Here is a 23,019-nt window from a genome sequence, read left to right as displayed (position 1 = left end):
AGAGTCGGTGTGGATCCAATAAGAGTTGGGTGTAATTGCGGTGTTCCCCTCACGAACTAGGTGCAGCGGAACGGATGGTTAATGAGGGCTAACAACAGCCGGGCACGACCTGATTGCCAGTTGTTAACTAAGATCTTTCTCTGATGGAGGGATAGAACCGACACTCTGCAGTACTGTTGCTGGGGAGACGTACTAATAGATTCACGACCTTCATAAACCCATTCGGAAAGGAAACATTGTATGTTTCCGAAGTACAGTAACATAGATATGAAAAGTCGGTGAGTTAGAACTTGTTCAGAAATAATTAATTTCTTCTGAATATTTGCTTCATGTTTTACTCCCCAAATACGAAGCAGTTTCACACTGTCTGAATTACTAATTTCCTCTGTTTTGATTTATTCCGCAGTAACAGGATTCCAACCCGCGGATATCGTTGGTGGTTTCAGGGTCTTCTGACAGACTACTTTAGGCCGAAGCGCTACATGTCGTAGCTGGCCATGATTTAAGGTCATAGGGCGCACAATCATTTTTCAGTACAGACTGAAAATATCCTGTGTAAGAACTGACACGAGTGCCGAAAACGAAGATCGTGCGAAACGCTTCTCGCTCTATTCACCCGTGAGAAGGCAGCACATACCTACGTCCACATGAATATTCCGCAAGCCACCCGACGGTGTGCGGTGGAGGATACTTCTGGTACCACTAACTGATCTTCCCTTCCCAGTTCCATTCGCGAATGGCGCATGGAAGGAATGACTGTCCGCAAAACCTGTGTATTAGCTCTTAATTTCTAGGATTTTCTTCTGGCAATTTCGTGATATGCACGTGGCAGAAAGTGATACATTGTCCTGGTCATCCAGGAACGTAACCTCGCGGAACTTCGATAGCAAACCTCTCCGTTATGCGCAGCGCCTCTCTTGTAGCGTCTGTAGCTAGAGTTCGCTGAGCCTGTCCGCAGCGCTCTCGCGCAAACTAAACGCTTCCGTGACGTAACACACCGCTCGTCGTTGGATCTTTTATATCTCTTCTATTAATGCAACCTGGTAGGGATCCCGCCTAACGAGCAGTACTCAAGAATCGATCAAACTAGCGTCTTGTAAGTGACTACTTTCGTGGATAAATTACATTTCCTTAAGATTTGCCTATGAGTCTCAGTCTGGCATCTGTTTTCCCAACTGTTTATGTGGTCATTCCACTTAAGATCGCTACGGATGGTGATGCATTGATTTTTTACGATAGTGACTGTTTCCAGCGATTTGCCATCAATAGTGTAATTGTCCATTAGTGGATTTGTTCTCCTATTTATGCGCCGTATGTTACATTTATTTACGTCAAAATTCAGCTGCCAGTTCCTGCACTAATCATCAATCTTCTGCAGATCATGTTGCAAATTTATACTGCTTCTGGGGTTGCTATCTACTTGTATATCTCTTCTATTAATGCAACCTGGTAGGGATCCCGCCTAACGAGCGGATGATCTGCGAACAGCCTTAAGCAGCTTCCGACGTTATCTATAGATCATTTATACATATTGTAAATACTAACAGCCACATCCCAATCCACTGGGCCATACCTGATTTTACCCTTGCATCTGTCGGTATCTTCCCGTTAAGGGCGGCGTGTTGTGCTATATCCGCAAAGAAGTCTCGACCCTAGTCGAAAATCTTGTCCGATACTCCATTAACTGCATGAACAGAAAATAGGGGGTGGGATGGGGGGTGGAAGTTGTCCGGCAAAATTTCACAACAAAATCTCATTTAAAGGGAAAGGGAGGACAATGACAATTTCACATCAACTTTTTAATTCAGAGAATATACACTAATATAAGGGAAAATATTAAAGTGCCTACCAGCCTTTGTGGCCTCTCTGAACTGATCAGAATGCTTTACGTGTATGCATGCCCGGGATTCTCCGATCTGAAACAACTGCCACACATGTGTCAGATTTCGTCCTGGGGTTTCAGTGCCGCGTCTATCGAAATCACTGTCTGTCAGTCAGTCAGTCAGTCAGTCAGTCAGTCATGATGTTCTGCAATGCATATACAGCTAATGTCATTGTGTTCAACATGAATTTGTTTCAAAACTTTTCCTGTGCATATATTAAACGACATGCCGACTAGTCAAAACACATGTGCGAGCAAGAAAATCGTATGCGGAACAAGTTCACAGATAAGAATTCTTTTAGTGATCATATAAATCAAGAGATTGAAAAGATACATAATCACATGGTTCAAAGGAAGGTACAAATAACGATGTCTCTCAACTGCAAAGTAAGTGAAGGTTCAGTGGCATTTCATGTATATAAGATACCAATAAAAGGTCAATTACTTTAGGGATGCCTCAAAGTGGTTAATACTGTTTTCATGGAGTCTTCTTCTCTCTGGTTCAAAAATGGATGGTTCAAATGGCTCTGAGTACTATGGGACTCAACTGCTGAGGTCATTAGTCCCCTAGAACTCAGAACTAGTTAAAACTAACTAACCTAAGGACATCACAAACATCCATGCCCGAGGCACTTCTCTCTGGTCTTCTGAATACTGCTCAGAGTTGACGTGTCATTTTTTCATATTTTTACCCGAATACGGGGTAAACCTCACCTGAGGAGGTTGGGAAAGGTGGGCCCCACCAAATCTCACCAAAGGTGGAGCAGGGAGGTCCAGATGTTAAAGAAAAGCCCTCTAGTAATTAACTGATGTCCCATCAGCTCGCGAATTGTTCACTGAACGTCAGCGCGACTCTGTGTCAAATGCCTCCCTGAAGTCAAGGAACACGCTGCCAACCTGAGCGACCATGTCTACAACAGGTCTGTTGATAAAACAGCGATATATCGTCTTTTTTCCAAAAAATGTCGATATAATCGCTATGTTTTTCTACCAAATTCGATATGGCGATATCGACGGCTGATATTTTTATTTTATATTATTTTTTCACAATTTTCAATAAATATTTAAAGTTGTTCCTGCTCTTTCTTCAGATCGGTAATCTTCAAAAATATTGCTAAAACTGGTGAACAAAAATCTGAACGACAAGATCGGTCTTTGCGATGGGCGGAGACGCGTGAGTGGAAATGCTGACGTAATCGATGCTAGGTGCTGCCAACAGAAACTGTAACGTTTTAACTTCACGACGCAATTTTGACACCGCAACTGCTACGTCGCTGGAAGTCGACATGAATTGTTCCAGACAAATCCCATGTGTGTCGAAACCGAACGACGGGCCCATCGGACACCTTTTGTTGTGACACTTACCTACAATTACCACTGTCAGCATAGTGGTTATCGCCAAGCGTGAACGTGCATCGTTTTCCTTCCAATTCTTGCTCTAAGGAGGATAAGCAGGTTGCTAGCTTTTTGATGTAAGGAATATCGATACTTAAATATACAGCTCTAAAACTGGCAGTATATTTAAAATAATGATATTTTTTCCATCGATACATCGACAATTATTGTCGATATAACGACGTCCGATAACGAATAATCTTAAATATCGATATGTCAGATTTCCAATATTTTAAAAATATCAATTTACAGCGCTGTGTGTCTCATGGAGGAACAGAGCGAGCTGCTTTTCGCAAGATCTCTGTTTACGGCGGCCGGGTTGATGCCGTGTTCCTTGACTTGCGGAAGGCTTTCGACACGGTTCCGCACTACCGTCTAGTGACCAAAATAAGGCCGTGCGGAATACCCGGATAGCTTTGTAATTGGATTTAAGAGTACCTGGAATACACAACAAACCACATCATTGTTCAAATGGCTCTGAGCACTATGGGACTTAACATCTATGGTCATCAGTCCCCTAGAACTTAGAACAACTTAAACCTAACTAACCTAAGGACATCACACAACACCCAGTCATCACGAGGCAGAGAAAATCCCTGACCCCGCCGGGAATCGAACCCGGGAACACGGGCGCGGGAAGCGAGAAGCGAGAACGCTACCACACGACCACGAGCTGCGGACCACATCATTGTTACCGGAGGCAAATCTTCAGGCGTAAAAGCAAGGCAGTACTTTCCAGTTTATCTGTGAACGTCGGAAATTGCACGAGGGTGTCAGCATATGACGCTTTACATAGAGAGACGTCACAGCGTTAGACGATTGTGTGAAGTGTAGGAAGACCTGTAGACAATCGACGCTTGGTGGAGTGATTGACAGGCGATCCTCAACATAAACAAATGTAACGTATTGCGTATAAACACGTAGAAATATCTATTACTGTTTGATCACACGATGGCAGAAGTATTACTGGAAGCTGTCACATCCATTAGATATCGGGGGAGAACGTGAAAGAGCGATTTAAAGTGAAACGACCACACAAAACTAATCGCAGGTAAAACAGATGTCGGATCGAAACTGGAAGAACCTTCAAGAAATGCAGTCCATACACAAAGGAGTACACTTACAAAATTGTCGTTCGACAAATACTTGGTATTGTTCGTCGAACTGGCATCCGTACCACATGGGTTTGATGGAGGAAATCGAGAAGATCCAAAGAAGAGCAGCGCGTTTCGTCACATGTTCATTTAGTACGCGCGAAATCGTCACGGAGATGCTCATCCACAACCAGTGGCAGACGCCACAAGAGAGGTGTTCAGCACCACGTTGTATTCTGAGAGCGTACGTTTCTAGAACAGTCAACCAGTGTATTGCTTCCTCCTACGTATATCTCGCGAAAGGATCGCCACAATAAAATTAGAGAGGTTCCAGTTCACGTAGAGGCTTACCAACAATCGTCCTTTCACGAACCATTCGAAACTGGAGCTGGAAAATGAGGAAGTGACAGTGATACGCTAAGTACCCTCCGTCGTTCATCGCGACGTGGCTTATGGAGTATACAGGGTGTCTCAGACCTTTAGGGGTCAAACAAAAAGGTGACAGTGCGTCACAACCGGTTATATTGAAATTAGAACTGTCGATATTTTTAAAAATATCGGGAATGCGATATATCGACATTTAAAAGCTACCCTTGTCCCATCTAGATATATCGTGAAATATATCGATATATCGACAGTAGGAATGTCGATGTATCGGCCCCTAACAATATCGGTTTCACATTGTAAATACGAGTATATGAGCGGCCTGCCTATCCCAGTTAGATCAAGAACTGAAACGAAAAGGACGTGCGTTCACACATGCCGATTACCACTTTACTAAAATGGTTACTGTAGGTAAGTGGCACAATAAAAGGTGTCCGATGGGGCCGTCGCTCGGTTGCCCCCACACGTCTCTGCCCACCGCAAGGGCCAATCTTGTCATTTAGATTTTTGTCCATCATTTTCAGCAACTGTTATAAAATAATGCCGATGTGAAGAAATGGCACACTAGAAAGAATCCTTCACAAAGTGAAAGAAAACTTATGTTCTACTAAAATTTCACAAGAACAGCTTCATATATTACCGGAAACTGTGAAAAATAATATGAAATAAAATATCGGCACTCGACATTTTCATTTTGATATCGATATATCGGGTATACAGGGTGTTACAAAAAGGTACGGCCAAACTTTCAGGAAACATTCCTCACACACAAAGAAAGAAAATATGTCATGTGGACATGTGTCCGGAAACGCTTACTTTCCATGTTAGAGCTCATTTTATTACTTCTCTTCAAAGCACATTAATCATGGAAACACACAGCAACAGAACGTACCAGCGTGACTTCAAGCACTTTGTAACAGGAAATGTTCAAAATGTCCTTCGTTGGTGAGGATACATGCATCCACCCTCCGTCGCATGGAATCCCTGATGCGCTGATGCAGCCCTGGAGAATGGCGCATTGCATCACATCCGTCCACAATACGGGCACGAAGAGTCTCTACATTTGGTACTGGGGTTGCGTAGACAAGAGCTTTCAAATGCCCCCATAAATGAAAGTCAAGAGGGTTGAGGTCAGGAGAGCGTGGAGGACATGGAATTGGTCCGCCTCTACCAACCCATCGGTCACCGAATCTGTTGTTGACAAGCGTACGAACAGTTCAACTGAAATGTGCAGGAGCTCCATCGTGCATGAACCACATGTTGTGTCGTACTTGTAAAGGCACATGTTCCAGCAGCGCAGATACAGTATCCCGTATGAAATCATGATAACGTGCTCCAGGTGGAAGAACATGGGGCCCAATCAAGACATCACCAACAATGCTAGTACTGTAGAGCAAGGAGTCGCATGTCAACACAAGCACCGAAGTCAACATTACCTTCCTTCAATTGAGCCAACTGGCGGTGAATCGAGGAAGTACAGTACATACTGACGAAACTAAAATGAGCTCTAACATGGAAATTAAGCGTTTCCGGACACATGTCCACATAACATCTTTTCTTTATTTGTGTGTGAGGAATGTTTCCTGAAAGTTTGGCCGTACCTTTTTGTAACACCCCGTATATCAATATCTTTTGGATTAATATCGATCTAACGATATTTGTTCAACAGCCCTAATTGAAATAGGGAACAAATGCAGAAATGCATATTTATTGTGTTATGGCCGTATACAATGTCGAACACATAACTGCATAGCTCATAGTAATTGTTCAAAGCGATGACCGCCAGTCTACATGTATGCATGGCAACGGCGCATGAAATTCTGCCAGCCGGAGTGGCCGAGTGGTTACAGGCGCTACAATCTGGAACCGCGCCCGACCGCTACGTCGCAGGTTCGAATCCTACCTCGGGCATGGATGTGTGTGATGTCCTTAGGTTAGTTAGGTTTAAGTAGTTCTAAGTTCTAGGGGACTTATAACCTCAGAAGTTAAGTCCCATAGTACTCAGAGCCATTTGAACCATGAAGTTCTGCCGCAATCTCTCAAAAATCCCTGGTGTCTGTTATACCAGGAGACAGGCAGCTTGGGCCATTGAAGGAGGTCTTCATCCGTCTCAGCGAGGGTTTCAGACACCGACGTCTGGACGTAACCCCAAACGTGTGAGATTCGGCGATCATGCTGAGAGTGCGTATTGTTCAGGTGATCGCGTACATTAACACCAAAGTGGGCTGGTGCACCGTCGTGTTGAAAATACACCCTTTCGTGGACAACAAGGGCTACGTGTCCAAGAACCGTGGTAGCGCATCTCGCAGGAACACGAGGTAACGCTGACCAGTCAAACTGGGAGGCAGCAAGTAAGGTCTTGTCAGGTAATCTTGGGCAACGCCCGCCCATACGCCGGCAATATTGTTCCAGTGTACAACAGATACCCGGGATCCTTGCCAGAATGCGAGAGAAAGGCATGCGCCGCTGCAGTACTTGCATTAAGACTAGCAGTCGTCGCTTTGAACGATTACTGTTAGCTACGTTGTTGTTATGCGCTGTACGCTGTGACGTCCATAACACAATAAATATGCATTTCCGACCATTGATTCTCATTCTAAATATTATAGGCCGTGGACCCACTATCACCAGTATGACCCGAAAGGTTTGAGACACATTCTACACGTAGATGTAGACACGGAGATCTCAGTTCCACGCTGCGCAGCACAATTTGTTTCCTTTATAACACACTCCTATTGCAAAGCGAAATAAACTACCCTGTTGAGAAAATACATGAGGATGCGCCACATGTTGGGTACATATGATGCACACAGTAAGTGGCTTAAGACATGTCGAGCATGCTTTGCAAAGATTAATAGCTACAGGAAAAGCTGTTCTTAGCGTAAAGTTTGCTTAGAACACCAAAGTCATTTACTAATCACGGTTCAATTGGTTGTGGTGTGCACCCACAAACTGGCGCAACTAGCCACCTATAGGAGGATCCATAGTTTAATCTTGACCTTGAGCCACGGTGCTACTTCGGATTTTTCGCAATAACAAGTTATTTCCAGAGCAGAAAGAAGTGATAAGTGAAAAAAAAGACTCTAGGGCAGATTGAGGATCGGATTCCGAACTTTTGGATTCGCAGTCAGACATTCACACATTTAGTCACAACAACGCAAAGGATACAGGAAATAATTTCATGAGCAAGAAACAGCTGTAGTAATGTTTATTATAGGCAGTGACCTAAGTATAAACGATCAGAAACGAGTTTCTGCGACGTATAAAAAAATGTTCAAATGTGTGTGAAATCTTATGGGACTTAACTGCTAAGGTCATCAAGTCCCTAAGCTTACACACTACTTAACCTAAATTATCCTAAGGACAAACACACACACCCATGCCTGAGGGAGGACTCGAACCTCCGCCAGGATCAGCCGTACAGTCCATGACTGCAGCGCCTGAGACCGCTCGGCTAATCCCGCGCGGCGCGACGTATAAATTAATATTTTTCAGCTTTTGGTGAAATCCTACGATAGCGGTTGTGAGTAAGAAAGCACGCTAACAACACTTCTACTGGAGGTAGTAAAGTATCATTCTTCCACCGATGTATCCGCGAGGAAGGAGAAAATACCTTAATTAACGATATATCAAAAACTTCTATGGATCACTGATTTTTGGAAGTCTTAGGTGTAGTGGTTACAGGCGTAAGAAAGTTAACTGAAAAAGACAGAAGGCTAGCGTTAATTCATTGTTGCACTGACGTCAGTTGATACGCTTACTCAATATTGGGCTATATAAGTAGGGGAAAAAAGACTCGGTCTTGTTTCTGACGCCATCCTGTCCTCGTAACACACACTACGGCGACCGTTGAAGGTACGTGTTGATGGGGCATCGAACTCGGGAAACTGATGCAGGAGCAAAATGTTTCGGTTACGTGATCATCTGTGACTTGTTTCTCACGGTTAAGCCAAATTTCAGTTTAATTTACAGGGCCGCATGAGACGCATAACTGTAATACGTTTTCAGCTACAATAAGGAAGCGCAAGCCGGTGTGTTAGATGATACTGAACGACGAGCCCACAAAGAGTTTTAACATTACGAGACATACTCTAAAATCTATATGTAACTTGTAAAAATTAGAATGGTTTTAAACAATGTGTAACAGAAGGTATGCTAATAATGTATAAATGGCAGATAGATAACGGAAAAAACAGAAAACACTAATTTTTCAAGTAATGGTGGTAGTTTTTTGTGTAAAACAAAATGTATATGATGATAATGTAATTAATAGCTGTATAAGGAGAGCGTGAATTATTTGTTTACATAGCAACTAAGTAAATTATGGATACAGAGGAAAAGAATAAAATTATAAAGTTTAGGGTGCCTTTTATGGCTAGCGGAATTAAAAAGAAAATGTGTGTGAGTTTCTATGGGACCAAACTGCTGATGTCATCGGTCCCTAGTCTTACATACTACGTAAACTAACTTATGTCAAGAACCACACACCAATGCCCGAAGGAGAACTCGAACCTCCGGCGGAAGGGACCGCGCAGTCCGTGACATTGCGCCCCAAACCGCGCGGCCACTCCGCGCGGCGTCAGCGAAATTAGTTGTAAATCAGAAAATGACATTATCATAATATTTATCTCCGTATTCCATTGCCTCCATCACAGGAGCTCCAGGCTTTCCTTTGTATTGTTCGCAAAACATATCTGTTGGCTTACTTATTTCTAACTTCTAGAACATGTCTAAACTCAGTTTCTTGGCCTCATTTTGCAAATAATAAATGACCCGAGGACCCGTGCGAAACTTTAGCATTTTTATTGTTTTAAATAATGACAGTATTTGGAATAAATATCGTAGTTCGTATAAGGGTAGTTGTGGATATGAACCGAACGACGTAAAATAAAATCATGAATTTATAATACATTCTTGTGCATATACATTACCACGCACATCATTATGAACAAAATTATTTACAGAACATTATAATATTTTATGTATACGACATTTAACGTAAGAATGTAATCTTCGCATACTTTTTGTTATTCATTTTCCTTAAGGGATAAAAGCAGAAATAATGTACTAGCGCAGTCGTCACGGTTCTTATCTATGACAATGGTGTATACAAATTATCCAATTGATAAGTCTTTAAAACAAATAAAATTGTATTTGTAATAAAATAATATGAAAAGAGAGGGTGTAATTCTTGATTTATAAGTTAGCTTCGTAAAATACAGGTTTGAAGCTGGGCATCCACGATACCCTTTTGATTATTGATAATTAAAATACTCTTATGTTAAAATTTTCCACAAATAGTATGTTTTAGCGCAAAATCTGTTGCAGTGTCAGAAGACTTTCTAACAATACCTCATTCTTCCGTGTGCGATTAGTATGTTTTGAGAAAAAGGGATGTGCACCTGATATAATATATATGATAATAATAAAGGAAAGTATAAATAAGGAAGAAAAATGAAGATAAGTGTCCCATCGACGATGATGTCACAGAGACAGAACACACGTAAATTTGGTGGAAGCAGTTCGGCAGAGTGCTTTAAAAAGATACCGTACCAGCATTTGCATTTATGGATTTTTACGGAAACCTTGGAAAACCTTTGATAGGCATACAGGTATTTAAGCTTCCGACCTCCGAAATGCCAGTTTATAACAGTGTCTTAAACATAGTGTCATTCAGCTCGGGCACAATTGGAGGTGAAGAAAATCATATCATTTGCACATTGTTTACTACACGTGACTGACTCATAAATTCGCTACGCTCTCACAGAACAAATGTGCGGTGAATGAGCGTGGGACCTGAAATAAAGCCACTAAGATGACCCAGAGAAATAATAGGGAATAGATGAGCAGGTACGGAATACGTGAGAACCAGGATGGAAAATGCTCCTATTATTGCACAAAGAAGATAATATGTCCTAGGCAGAGTTAGTGATGTAAAAGAAGGGAACTAGCATTTAGACTTATCTGGCGGATTCAAAGACATTTTAATCAAAACATGTTGACATATTCACGCTTTCTTCCCTACCAACATTAGGACCAGGTCCTGTAATATAATGCATCGTGCCAAATAAAGAAGCATGATAAATGACATCATCTGGATTTTGGGCACAGGTCAGAGACTCTATCCTATAAATTGCAAGATGCAGGTGTATCAACACCTAAGAGAGCTCACTGCGCTGGGGAATTAGGGGTAACTCGTAAAAGAAAAGCGAATATGTCAATATGTTTGGATGTAAATGTCTTTGAAGTTTGCCAGGTAAGTCGAAAAGCTGGTTCCCTTCTTTTACATCCCCAACTCTGACCAGGACATGTTCACCTCTTTTTGTGCTATGATAGGAGCGTTTTTCATTCTGCTTCCAAACTTTTATGCTGCCATAATTTTGACATTAGACCGCCATTACTTGGTGAATTTTTGTTGACTTTGGCTCTCTAAAATGGTTCAAATGGCTCTGAGCACTATGGGACTTAACTGCTGTGGTCATCAGTCCCCTAGGACTTAGAACTACTTAAACCTAACTAACCTAAGGACATCACACACATCCATGCCCGAGGCAGGATTCGGACCTGCGACCGTAGCGGTCACGCGGTTCCAGACTGTAGCGCCTAGAACCGCACGGCCACTCCGGCCGGCTGTTGACTTTGGCGACGACTGATCCGGTATAGATTTTTTCATTCTTTCGAACCATGCTGCTTGCATCGTGGCAACGAATAAAACTTTTACGAAACAGGAGGACCAATAATTACATGTATTTGTCTACCTTCTTACTACAAAATTTGAACCGATTCTCACAAGTCTCAAACACAGAAATGGCGCACGTAATAAAAATTCACAAAAACAGGTTTTTGCCAGTATCCGAATGAAGCTAGATATATGGAAGCAAGTTTTCAATTTTATCGTAGGAATACATTTTTTATTTATTTGATTTACTTCAAATCGTCTCCGCGCATTCAGTTTACGTAAGAACGCGTTTAACGTGCTACATTTAGCCCGAACTTAAACCCTTGTATCTTGACAACAGATAAAGATTATTGGATAAAAGAAATTCCTTCTGACTTAATCCACTTATCAGCCTTAGTGCAAACTTTTGAACTGATTCGTACAAGTCCGAAGTATAGTAGTGACGCGCTTCAAAAGCCTCCGATAAAAACTTGTTTTCTTTTCAATGTTTTAACACGTAAAATCCGAATGTTGCTCACTCAAATGGTGCCATTAGTTGAGCATTAATTTCAGCCCAGTTAAAATATTTTGCAAAAGGAGTTAATCGAGTCGCACAATTTGCTTGAGCGCCAGCACTAGTTCGTAGTTCAAACCCTGTTAATACATTGTAACGTCACTACAGTAAGACAGATGTTCGAATAGCTATGAAAATGACCGCTGGTCCGGGCTTAACTAAAAGCTTTTACCTCACGTACCTATCTCAAATAGGAACCGAGCACCGAACCCCTCCTCCCTGCAAAACTGAGATTCTGCGCGTGGTGTTTTCAGACATATTTGTTACAACACATCCATCCTGTAATGATAGTTGTTAACCCTACACGCATACAACAATGAACTTTAAGAGCAAACTTCACTTATAAATAACTAGCGAACCCGGTAACGCTTCGCAGATGATACTATGTATGTGAATGTGGATATACGTCCTAACCTCCTCCTCCCTCTTCTCCTTGCCCATTTCCTACTCTACTCTCTCTCTCTCTTCATTACCTCCTCTGCTCCCACCCCTTTCGGTCTATCTTCTTACCTTTCTCTATATACGTTTTCTCCCTGTCCGTTTGAAGTAAATCGGTTAAGATCTTCGAGATTTTACTAACTATATATAATTATACAGAGTGGTCCATTGATCGTGACCGAGCCAAATATCTCACGAAATGAACGTCAAACGAAAAAACTACAAAGAACGAAACTTCTCTAGCTTGAAGGGGGAAACCAGAAGGCGCTGCCATAGATCAAACGGATATCAACTGCGTTTTTTTTTTTTTAAATTGGAACCTCCATTTTTATTACATATTCATGTAGTACGTAAAGAAATATGAATGTTTTGAATGTTTTAGTTGGGCCACTTTTTTCGCTTTGTGATAGATGGCGCTGTAATAGTGACAAACATATGGCTCACAATTTTAGACGAACAGTTGGTAACAGGTAGGTTTTTTAAATGTTAAATCGGTTAAGATCTTCGAGATTTTACTAACTATATATAATTATACAGAACGGAGGTACGTTTGAACATTTTATTTCTGTTGTTCTAGTGTGATACATGTACCTTTGTGAACTTATCATTTCTGAGAACGCATGCTGTTACAGCGTGATTACCTGTAAATTCCACATTAATGCAATAAATGCTCAAAATGATGACCGTCAACCTCAATGCATTTGGCAATACATGTAACTACATTCCTCTCAACAGCGAGTAGTTCGCATTCCATAATGTTCGCACATGCATTGACAATGCGCTGACGCATGTTGTCAGGCGTTGTTGGTGGATCACTATAGCAAATATCCCTCAACTTTCCCCACAGAAAGAAATCTGGGGACATCAGATCCGGTGAACGTGTGGGCCATGGTACGGTGCTTCGACGACCAATCCACCTGTCATGAAATATGCTTTTCAATACCGCTTCAACCGCACGCGAGCTATGTGCCGGACATCCATCATGTTGGAAGTACATCGCCATTCTGTCATGCAGTGAAACATCTTGAAGTAACATCGGTAGAACATCACGTAGGAAATCAGCATACATTGCACCATTTAGATTGCCATCGATAAAATGGGAGTCAATTATCCTTCCTCCCATAATGCCGCACCATATGTTAACCCGCCAAGGTCGCTGATGTTCCACTTGTCGCAGCCATCGTGGATTTTCCGTTGCCAAATAGTGCATATTATGCCGGTTTACGTTACCGCTGTAGGTGAATGACGCTTCGTCGCTAAATAGAACGCGTGCAAAAAATCTGTCATCGTTTCGTAATGTCTCAGAACTGTACACGATGTTCAAAGTCGTCGCCATGCAATTCCTGGTGCACAAAATATGGTACGGGTGCAATCGATGTTGATGTTGCATTCTCAACACCGACGTTTTTGAGATTTCAGACTCTCGCGCAATTTCTCTGCTACTGATGTGCAGATTAGCCGCGACAGCAGCTAAAAAAGCTACTTAGCCACCATCATTTGTTGCAGGTCGTGGTTGACGTTTCACATGTGGCTGAACACCTCATGTTTCCTTAAATAACCTAACTATCCGGCGAACGTCCGGACACTTGGATGATGTCGTCCAGGATACCGAGCAGCAACACAGCACACGCCCGTTGGGCATTTTGATCACAATAGCCATACATCAACACGATATCGACCTTTTCCACAATTGGTAAACAGTCCATTTTAACACTGGTAATGTATCACGAGGCAAATACCGTCCTTACTGGCGGAACATTACGTGATACCATGTACTTATACGTTTGTGACTATTACAGCGCCATCTATCACAAAGCGAAAAAAGTGGTCAACTGAACCATTCGTATTTCTTTACGTACTACACGAATATGTAATAAAACTGGGGGTTCCTATTAAAAAAAACAAAAAAAAAAAAAAAAACAACGCAGCTGATATCCGTTTGACCTATGGCAGCGCCATCTAGCGGGCCAACCATAGCGCCATTTGGTTTCCCCCTTCAAGATAGACGAGTTTCGTTCTTTGTAGTTTTTTCGTTTGATGCTTATTTCGTGAGATATTTGGCCCGTTCACTATCAATGGACCACCCTGTATATATTAAAGATATGTAGCTTGTGTGTGTCCGGACGTTTATAAGAGTATAATGTAGAAACTTGAAGTAAATCGGTCAAAAGCTTTTCCAGATTTTTCCTAACAATGTTTTCCTCTCTCTCTCTCTCTCTCTCTCTCTCTCTCTAATCAAAAGATGGTGTCAAAGCAATCAGTGAAGAGTTTTCAGAAATTTAAGTTTTTGAACAAATGAACATTTAAATTTTTACTTATATAGATGTTCTCTGATAGAAACGAATATAACAATTCGGATATTCAAAATCAAAGATAATGATGTTGAAATAAGATCTAAACAAGTGAATTTTTTACTATCGAAGACGAAGTCTATGAAACAAGGAGATATACGTCCTACAGAATAACCAACCACTGCTCAGTTAAGAGTGTGCGAAGGTAACACGTCATCAATGGACATCACTAAGCGCAATGTAAAAGCATCCATCTTCTTTAAAAGAGTTTCCGATACACAAATTCGTGGATGTTAATCTCACGACATGAAAAGATTCTACTTCTTGTTACAATGAAAGACGAAAGGCGAAAAATTTGATCACTCCGTAAGTATTGCTGTAGCAAACATGTGAACCAGCAAACTGTAGAACATTAGAATATATTGAACAAATCAGTGACAGTTGTTCTAACAACAACGACCGATCCTAGTACATTCGCAAAAAAAGGAAGAGGGGAATTTATGTCATGAAGAAATGAAACTTTTGAGGGATTTTACACAAAAGCAATATTGTCTTGATCATTAAACTCTGTAGATCACGTAGAAATGTCGTTATTACACAAGAAAATTGATGTAAAACTTCCTGCATGCAACAGCACACGAAAAGTTAATGTCAACACCGTTCACAGGTTTTTCTTGCTTTCCCCTACAAATTCTTATGTCGCTTATAATGCTTGGGGAACATAATTGTATGGGTTCAAAGAGGACCTTCGTCCACGTCGCAGGCTTTGCGTGTTGCAAGAGCGAATCTTTAATAGGTAACATATCATTCCCCTGGGTTTTAAGGGGCGAAAGAGCGGCATAATTTAGTGTGACAGGCACTTACTGCCTTTTTATCTGTCAATGGCTCTGACAATCCCAACGCTAACCGCTGTTGATGTAAAGGAAGAAGAGACACCGAGTGCTAACTCGTATCGTAGGTTACTATGACAGCAGCATTATTTAGACGGCTCCCTCACATCTAACTATTTGAAAGGGAAATTTGTAAACACGTTGTATATTTAAGACGGACTTTGAGCCCCAATTTCGGTGTATAGCAAATGACTCATGTCGTGTCGCCAGTAAGCAGCAATGAAACGCCCTTGCACAAGCCACGTGGTTTCGTTGGTGTTTACAACTGACTGAGATGTAAACAGAAATCTGAGTTGCGATAAATTAAGAACTTTTTTGGAAGGTTTAATGACAAATGCGTCTGAGACGTGGGGGGAAGGGGGGTAAATCTCCATGGAACTTTTATACTTAACTGCAACAGGACTCACTTTCCAAATTAGTGTTACGTTGAAATTTCTTCCCCTATCGCATAAAACGTCATTGTTTACACCTGTGATTAGTTCAGAGTTAAAATGCACCAAGTTGCCTGTCTGTCGAGCAAGTCTACATAAATTGGGAAATATATTCCCGTTTGATTAACACAGCTGGATGATCTGAATATGTACTTATTTAATTATAAATCACACAAGGAAGATTCTGATATTATATAGGTACTCCTTGAAATTATTCGCTTTTGCTATTGCAATTCGTCATAACGTCGGTGCACTGTTTTGTATCTATGATATCGTATCTGGTAATATGTTTTACTGAGATCTTGACGTAATGAAAGTTGCTTGCATCGGTGCTGAAAAGCGTTTGTGGCCTATGGCTGAGAGGATCTGCATCACAGAGGTTTCGCCTGACAGGTCTACTGCGTTAATGTTCTTTACGAACCAAACAGTTTGTTTACCTATTAATGATAGAGTTTTGTTCCGATGGGTGCAGGAAGAGACTCTTCACTTTTCTTTTGTTGGAGTGAGCAGCTGGTTCGACTTCATGTGTTCTGTGTTTTGACAACCAGGAAGACGACGCATGTTCGATTTGTGACATAGTCAAAGTATTTTTTGTCTATAGGAAGACCGAAAAAATGGAAAGGTGGGGGAAATCGAGGGACTACTTCTCAACTTTAAGGTCGTGCAAGGTACGTTATGAATAGGGTTTTGACTAAACAGGGGGAATGAATGCCTCATATATTACTCATTACTGGTTACCGGACACGATACGCCAGAATGGAAAGGATTAAGGGAGACTCATACGGGACATTGTTCAAGAAATAATTACATAATCATAACCTGACGTGATGTGAAGAAACGTCAATAAATCTAAATTAGAGAAGTGAGACCGGGACAGGCATTTCATTCAACCTGGATGTAGATCCACATTGTTGATCAGTGCACCACGCAATTTTTCACATAGTGTTGTAAGTTGAATGGAGTAGCTAATGGTATGGACATTAAGAACTTCATTGGTCTTAAAAGGACACCGTAAGAGAGGGTCGAGAAATCAGAGACAGATGCGCACTTGTGGCGGAGCCGAGGGCATGGCTTGCTCGTACCCTATGCACGCGGTCGCTGCGCTCCTTGAGGCGCTGGCCCAGCTTCTCGAGCAGCGTGGAGTCCTCGGCGGAGGTGCCCGGGGGCGGCGTGGCGCATTCCGTGCCGCACGCGCCGGGCATCGGCGGCATCTCGTCGCCGGACACGGAGAGCACGCCGCTCTCGGCGTCGGCATCGCAGTCCTCCGAGTCGGCGCCGCCGCCCCCGGCGCTGCCCAGGCTGCCGCCCCCGGTGCAGCCGCCACCGCCGCCTCCTCCGCCGCCCCCCGGGTGGTTGTGCAGGCGGTCGCCGAGGCGCGCCAGCTTGGTGCGGACGCGCCGCAGCGGCCCCGCCTCAGCCGGCTGCGCCTGCATGTCGGGCCGGACTTCGCGCCACGGCGCGCTGCGCCATGTCTTGCAGCAACCCGTCCTCGCAGCTCGGTGGTCACACGCTCACTGGCCCGGCCGCCGCTCGCCGAGTCGATGGCTGCGTCACGTGACGCCAGTTCTGTCTGCGCATGCGCACCAACTGCTTGCTAGATTTTCGGCCCGGTCGGAGCTCGTGTCGCTGTCGGCACGCTGTCGCTCGCAGGCTTGTCACACACACTCCTTACTGTTTGCCACTGTTGTTGTCCCCCCCTCCCCCCGAATCGCAGGCGGGGGTGGAGTGGATATGAGGGTCATTACCCTACGCCCCTCACCACCTCCAAAACCATTTTATTTGTTTTGAAAAAGCCCTTTAGGACTGCACTCGTCTTCCGAATGTTTTCAATTATCTATTCATCGTGCTCTTCCCGCGACTTCTCTTTATACTCCAGAAATTTGCAACAAGCTATTTCTTTCTCCTCGGCATCAAAGGTTTCTAATTTCTTAGCCAGATTCTCAGTGCCCGCTCGCACCTTGTCTACTTCGTCTCTTAAAATTCTCAATACCTCGTCTCTGGTAGCACCTTTCAGTATCGAAAACCCTGCTCCTTTTGGCACTGGCACTACATTATTACTGCTTATCAGTTACACAAACGAACAAAACTGCTTAAACATACCATTATCATTGCACTTCCCACTACCTTCATGCATAAATACTAAGCCATATTCCTTGTTCAGATGAAAACAAGATCAAATTTCGAAAACACTTAATAGTAACACTAAGGAATTACTCCTTATTATAACTTAATCATTCTTGCTTGAGAGGCTGCTCATAACTACTCCTTCACACCGAAACAATTACTAAATATTGATTCTCCTCCTAAAACTTACTCATGGTTCATACCTTCTGTCCTGCTAGACAATGAGACACATCTCTGGCTCGTGACATCCACATTGCCTACATCGACCAGGTGAAAACCAACATTTATATTTATACCACCTCCAAAAATGCTATCTATGTTAACCTGTCACATGCTAAACTTACAAGTGCAACTCAACCACTGACAAAACCCACTGACTTACCATGACCTCACAGCCAGACAAAAACAGACATAAAGACTACTGTCACCCCACCATGTGTCGCCGAAACTACACTCCTGCAATGGTTGAGTCATCTTCTTGGTCCACGAGTGACAGTTGCAGGTATAGTCTGCTGTCACCAAACGACATGGTGATAGGCTCGAAGTTCCCACTTCTGACACCACTCAGTCATGTGCAGATTACACTCAGTATGGTGCTGATGATGGGCCAATAAGGCCCAGTGACACACTGATGACCGAGAAAAATATTTTATTAACTCCAGACACACATCACGTCATTAGCAACATGAGGCAGATACGCTCCCCTCTGGCGACCCAGGCCGGCGAATGCTTGCTGGCATCTGCTTGCACACTGGCGTGGAGTTGCTGATGCAGGCACCCTGCAATGCTGACGTCAGGCTGAGCGACCGCTGACCCTGACGTCAGCAGTGTACTCCATGTTTTGATTCCTCTGCATCCTGCATTGGCGGACGCCTGGACTCATATGATTCAGTTGTGGCTTGTGTCCACCAGGGGGTCGAGGGAGGACTGCTGTGCATGGGACACAAGATGGTGCCCTCTGGCAGGAGTGAATGGCGACAGCGCAGGCAGATTAATGGCGCTATCACAGCAAGTCTCACAAGAAGACTCAATGAAGTGGCAGCTGGCTTGACCCGATCTCGAACCCATGGCTGCAGCTGGTAATGCTCAGTCTTCTCATCTGGCGTGGACCTGATGTCGTGGTGGTGCTGCTGAACTCCGAATGAATGTACCTCAAAAACTACAACTATTTATATGGGTCTGAGGTGGATCTGTTGCTCTAAAACCCTGCACCCAGTTATGTAGCTCACAAAAAGAATCGTATCATGGTGTGGTGACGTCATCCTGCCAGCTATGGCTATTACCACTGCGTGCTACAGTTGTCCGTTGAGTACAGCTAGCCTGTCTCACAATCATTTTGCATACCTGTTTTCTGACCTGTATGTTGAAACCAGTGGTTGCTACTGCAATACTTCACAGTAGCTTTTTCTAAATTTCTCCAAGTTATGCTGAAACTAGGTAGTGACACTGCAAAACACTTTATGTTTATCATTGAGTGTACACTCACTTCAGTACCCATTATTGCCATTTTGACCTTTTGGAGATTTTCAAGTGGTTAGCAGGTGCTGTAAACACAGAAGTACTAACAATAAAAAGAATGAAAAGGACATGTACCTCTATAGCTCATCTGAGCAATGTCACACACACAATCATTGTGTGACACATAGGATAAAAAAGACATGAAACTAAACTCGTGCGTACTGCACACGTCAGCAATGAACACTATTCAACGTTATGTTTTTATCCGGACTGTCATTTTACGATGGTAGATGTGACAAAGGCAGGCACGAGTTATAGAACCTGATATCCTTTTTATTTTTTTATTGCTGACTAGTGCTGTGTTTTCAGCACCTGTTACCTATTTGGAAATGACCAATTGGTCGAAACTAAAGTCGTACAGTCAATGGCGAACAGGAAGTCTTTTAAAGAAATTGAGGAGATTGTGAGCCCACACCAAATACAGCTGTGTAACAGAATGTGTTGGATCTCTAGTTAGTCAGATGTACGATCAAAGCACCACTGTGGAAGTCGTATCATCTGACTGGGAATGTATGAACCATTTTAATACGTGCAAATCAGGTACGACTATAATCTATACCTCATTGAACAAACCGAAAAATCCGTTCAAAATGGACTCACCTTGTTCATTTAATAAATTAAGCGGGTTTATTTTCTTTTCCATAAACTTTTTGGATCATTTTACGAATGTACAAGTTAACGAGATCTTCAAAATAACAGGACATAACTTGGCAACACAAAAATTGAGGAGATTGTATGCGAACAAGTTACGTTAAATTATTTCTAATGCCTCGTTAACTTGTACTTTTGTAAAATAAGTTCCATCCCATAAAATAAATATTGTGTCCCGTGAAATATTCATCTCTTTCAAATTGTGTGTATTGAAGACCGCTATTGTCTCTCTCTCTCTCTCTCTCTCTCTCTCTCTCTCTCTCTCCCTCTCTCTCTGTGTGTGTCTGTATTTATTTACTTATTATACTTTTTAAATTAGTTTTTATGGCAGTTTATGAATTAGTGAGAATACGTACTGTCCTTCTGGTACTACCTTTCTGTCACTTAATATATTTTCATTTCCATTTCTGTCCTTCTGTACGAAATATTTTTCCTGGAGAGCGAGCATTTCTTTTCTTTTGTTGTTAAGGCATAAGATCGTCACATCCGTTTTTATCGGAATATAGTGGTGATTTCTTTTAGTAGATGTTCCTCGTATGTGAAGTGGTACATTCACTCTTCAGTGTCCTTATAATTATGTCCTTTGTACTTAATATTAGAATTTTTTGCAGTCATTTAAATATGTTTAGTGTTGCAGCTACAATATTACATTTTAATTCATACATCTCTGAATTATTGTATCTTCTGCGATCGTTTTCAGTTTCTTTTGTATTGTGCTGTCTCTTGAAGGGTAGGTTAATTGTATATTTGTGAAGATCTTACTAATTTTGTGTGTGGGTTGGTTGTGGTTGTGATGAGTGTTAAGTTTCCTGGAGTGTATGTGCATTGGGCGCAACTGGTACATTTGGATTGTTTTTTTATTGCTGTCTTGTGTTTGTATTTTCATTTATTGTGTAGCATTGTGTAGCATACTGTCTTGCTGTCGTATCCATTGTTTTGTGCTATTTTGATGATCATGTTTAGCACTTCTTGAGATTTTTCCCTTAGAGATGTTCCACATAGTCTGTATACCGTATGTCTAATTGTTTGCCCCCTCCCCCCACCCGCGCACACATACACAAGTGCCCCACATCCCAACCCACTCCATCAGTACAGCTTCCTTGATCCCTCAGTCAACCATATGGTAACAATAGTGTACGACATGATAGTTTATGTATAGTGAAATGTATAAATGTGATCTAACAACTGGAAACCTGTACTATGTACAGAACTACACATGTATACATTAACAGGATAGAAAAATGATATGAAGTGGTACACAACAACCATTTATTTGTAAAAATTAGATGAGTTCGCGAGCTGCTAAGAGTCACTACAGATATTTCTAACATACTGAAGCAATTTCCTTTGTGTTACAGACCTCGCCTTTATAGGCGAACCATGTTTGGTTAGTAACAAACAAACATGTTATTGCAAAAGACAGAATTTTTCTTATATACACGATAAAATTAATTGAAGTATCAATTATGGAGGAACGGCTGCAAATATTAACAAGTACATGAGTGTTTATATGAACAGCTGTCACAAAAATATCTTTTTATTTGTAATAATAGTATCGATATTTCGTTACGTGACTGCTGTTACCCCAGTTTCCCCCATATTATTGTTGTCTTTCAGGTCTTAGAGCACCTAAAAATATTGTTTTGTTTCTGTCAGAGTCAGAGTAAATTATTAAGTAAGGTTACGGAGGGTTTGTTCATTAGGGAAATAAAAACAATTACGTAGTATTTTAAGAACACTCCTTCAGCTGATGCAGTTAATTTTTATATTTTTTAATTCCAATGTCGAATGTTTGTTTAGCTTGATACAACCACTCACCTTACTAGATTTACTAGATGTGAGTTTATTACTGTTAAACAGGAAACAAAATGTTCGTCATACATCTCCTTTAAAATTGCTCCCTTTCGGCGTGCTCTATACTGTAAACAATCTTTTCCCCACATCTACTTAAGGAAAATAGACGCACCCTTCAGGTATTCAGACGGGTGGCTTAGGGAACACTCTGCCGTTAATGTAGCGGGCAGTTCTTTCATTTTTGCACTCGTTAAGAGGTAGAGAAACAAAAATAAAGGGACTGTTCTTCTAGGTACCAGGGCTACAGAGACGATACGATGGTAGTGAAGGGAAAATAATGTGTGCGTGTCCTTTTATTAGCGGGGAGAAATGTCTATTTCCCAAGTAAGTTGTAAGCCCCGTTGAATACGCTTGTGGGAACGTGTGGCAAAATAATGTATTTCTACAGCATAGCGAAGCTACTGCAGCGCCTACATTCATCAGATGTCCTTAGAACAAAAACTAAAAGTTCACAATTACGAAATATGAGAAAATATTGGTTCATAACGATATTCATGCTCGTTTCTACATCTACATCTTTATGTATGCTCCACAAGCTACCTTACGGTGTGTGGCGGAGGGTACCTTGTGTACAGCTGTCACTCCCCAGCTCCTACCCCCTTATGTTCCAGTCACAAATGGTCTGCGGGATAACGGTTGTTATTAAGCCTCCATGTGAGCTAATATTACCTATATGCTCTTTTGGCGAGATGTACGCTGTAGGAAGTATTACACTCTAAGACAAAAAAAAAAATCCATACAGGTATCGACGGAAAATACAAAATTGTAACTTTGGAGACCAATAGATGGACGTGTGATACTGCAAAGAAATTTCACCGTGCAGCTGGCAAGGATG

General features: G+C 42.1%; 1 protein-coding gene across 3 annotated transcripts in view; it reads right to left on the bottom strand.

Annotated features, from left to right (window-relative positions):
- LOC124615739 (multiple C2 and transmembrane domain-containing protein) overlaps positions 1 to 23,019 on the bottom strand; it is a 1,088,825-nt gene that overhangs the window by 289,583 nt on the left and 776,223 nt on the right. The window contains exon 1 of one of the 3 annotated variants that reach the window (XM_047143820.1): positions 17,120 to 17,309. The exons of the other annotated variants lie outside the window; for them this stretch is intronic. Coding sequence (XP_046999776.1) covers positions 17,120 to 17,248 — 129 coding nt within the window. The 5' untranslated portion in view covers positions 17,249 to 17,309. Of the gene's footprint in view, positions 1 to 17,119; positions 17,310 to 23,019 lie in introns of those variants that run through there. 3 annotated transcript variants of the gene reach the window in all.

The sequence above is a fragment of the Schistocerca americana genome, chromosome 5 (assembly GCF_021461395.2).
Source record: "Schistocerca americana isolate TAMUIC-IGC-003095 chromosome 5, iqSchAmer2.1, whole genome shotgun sequence".
Taxonomy (NCBI): Eukaryota; Metazoa; Arthropoda; class Insecta; order Orthoptera; family Acrididae; genus Schistocerca; species Schistocerca americana.
Note: the sequence above shows the minus strand (reverse complement) of the source record. Positions and strands in the feature narration are given on the sequence as shown.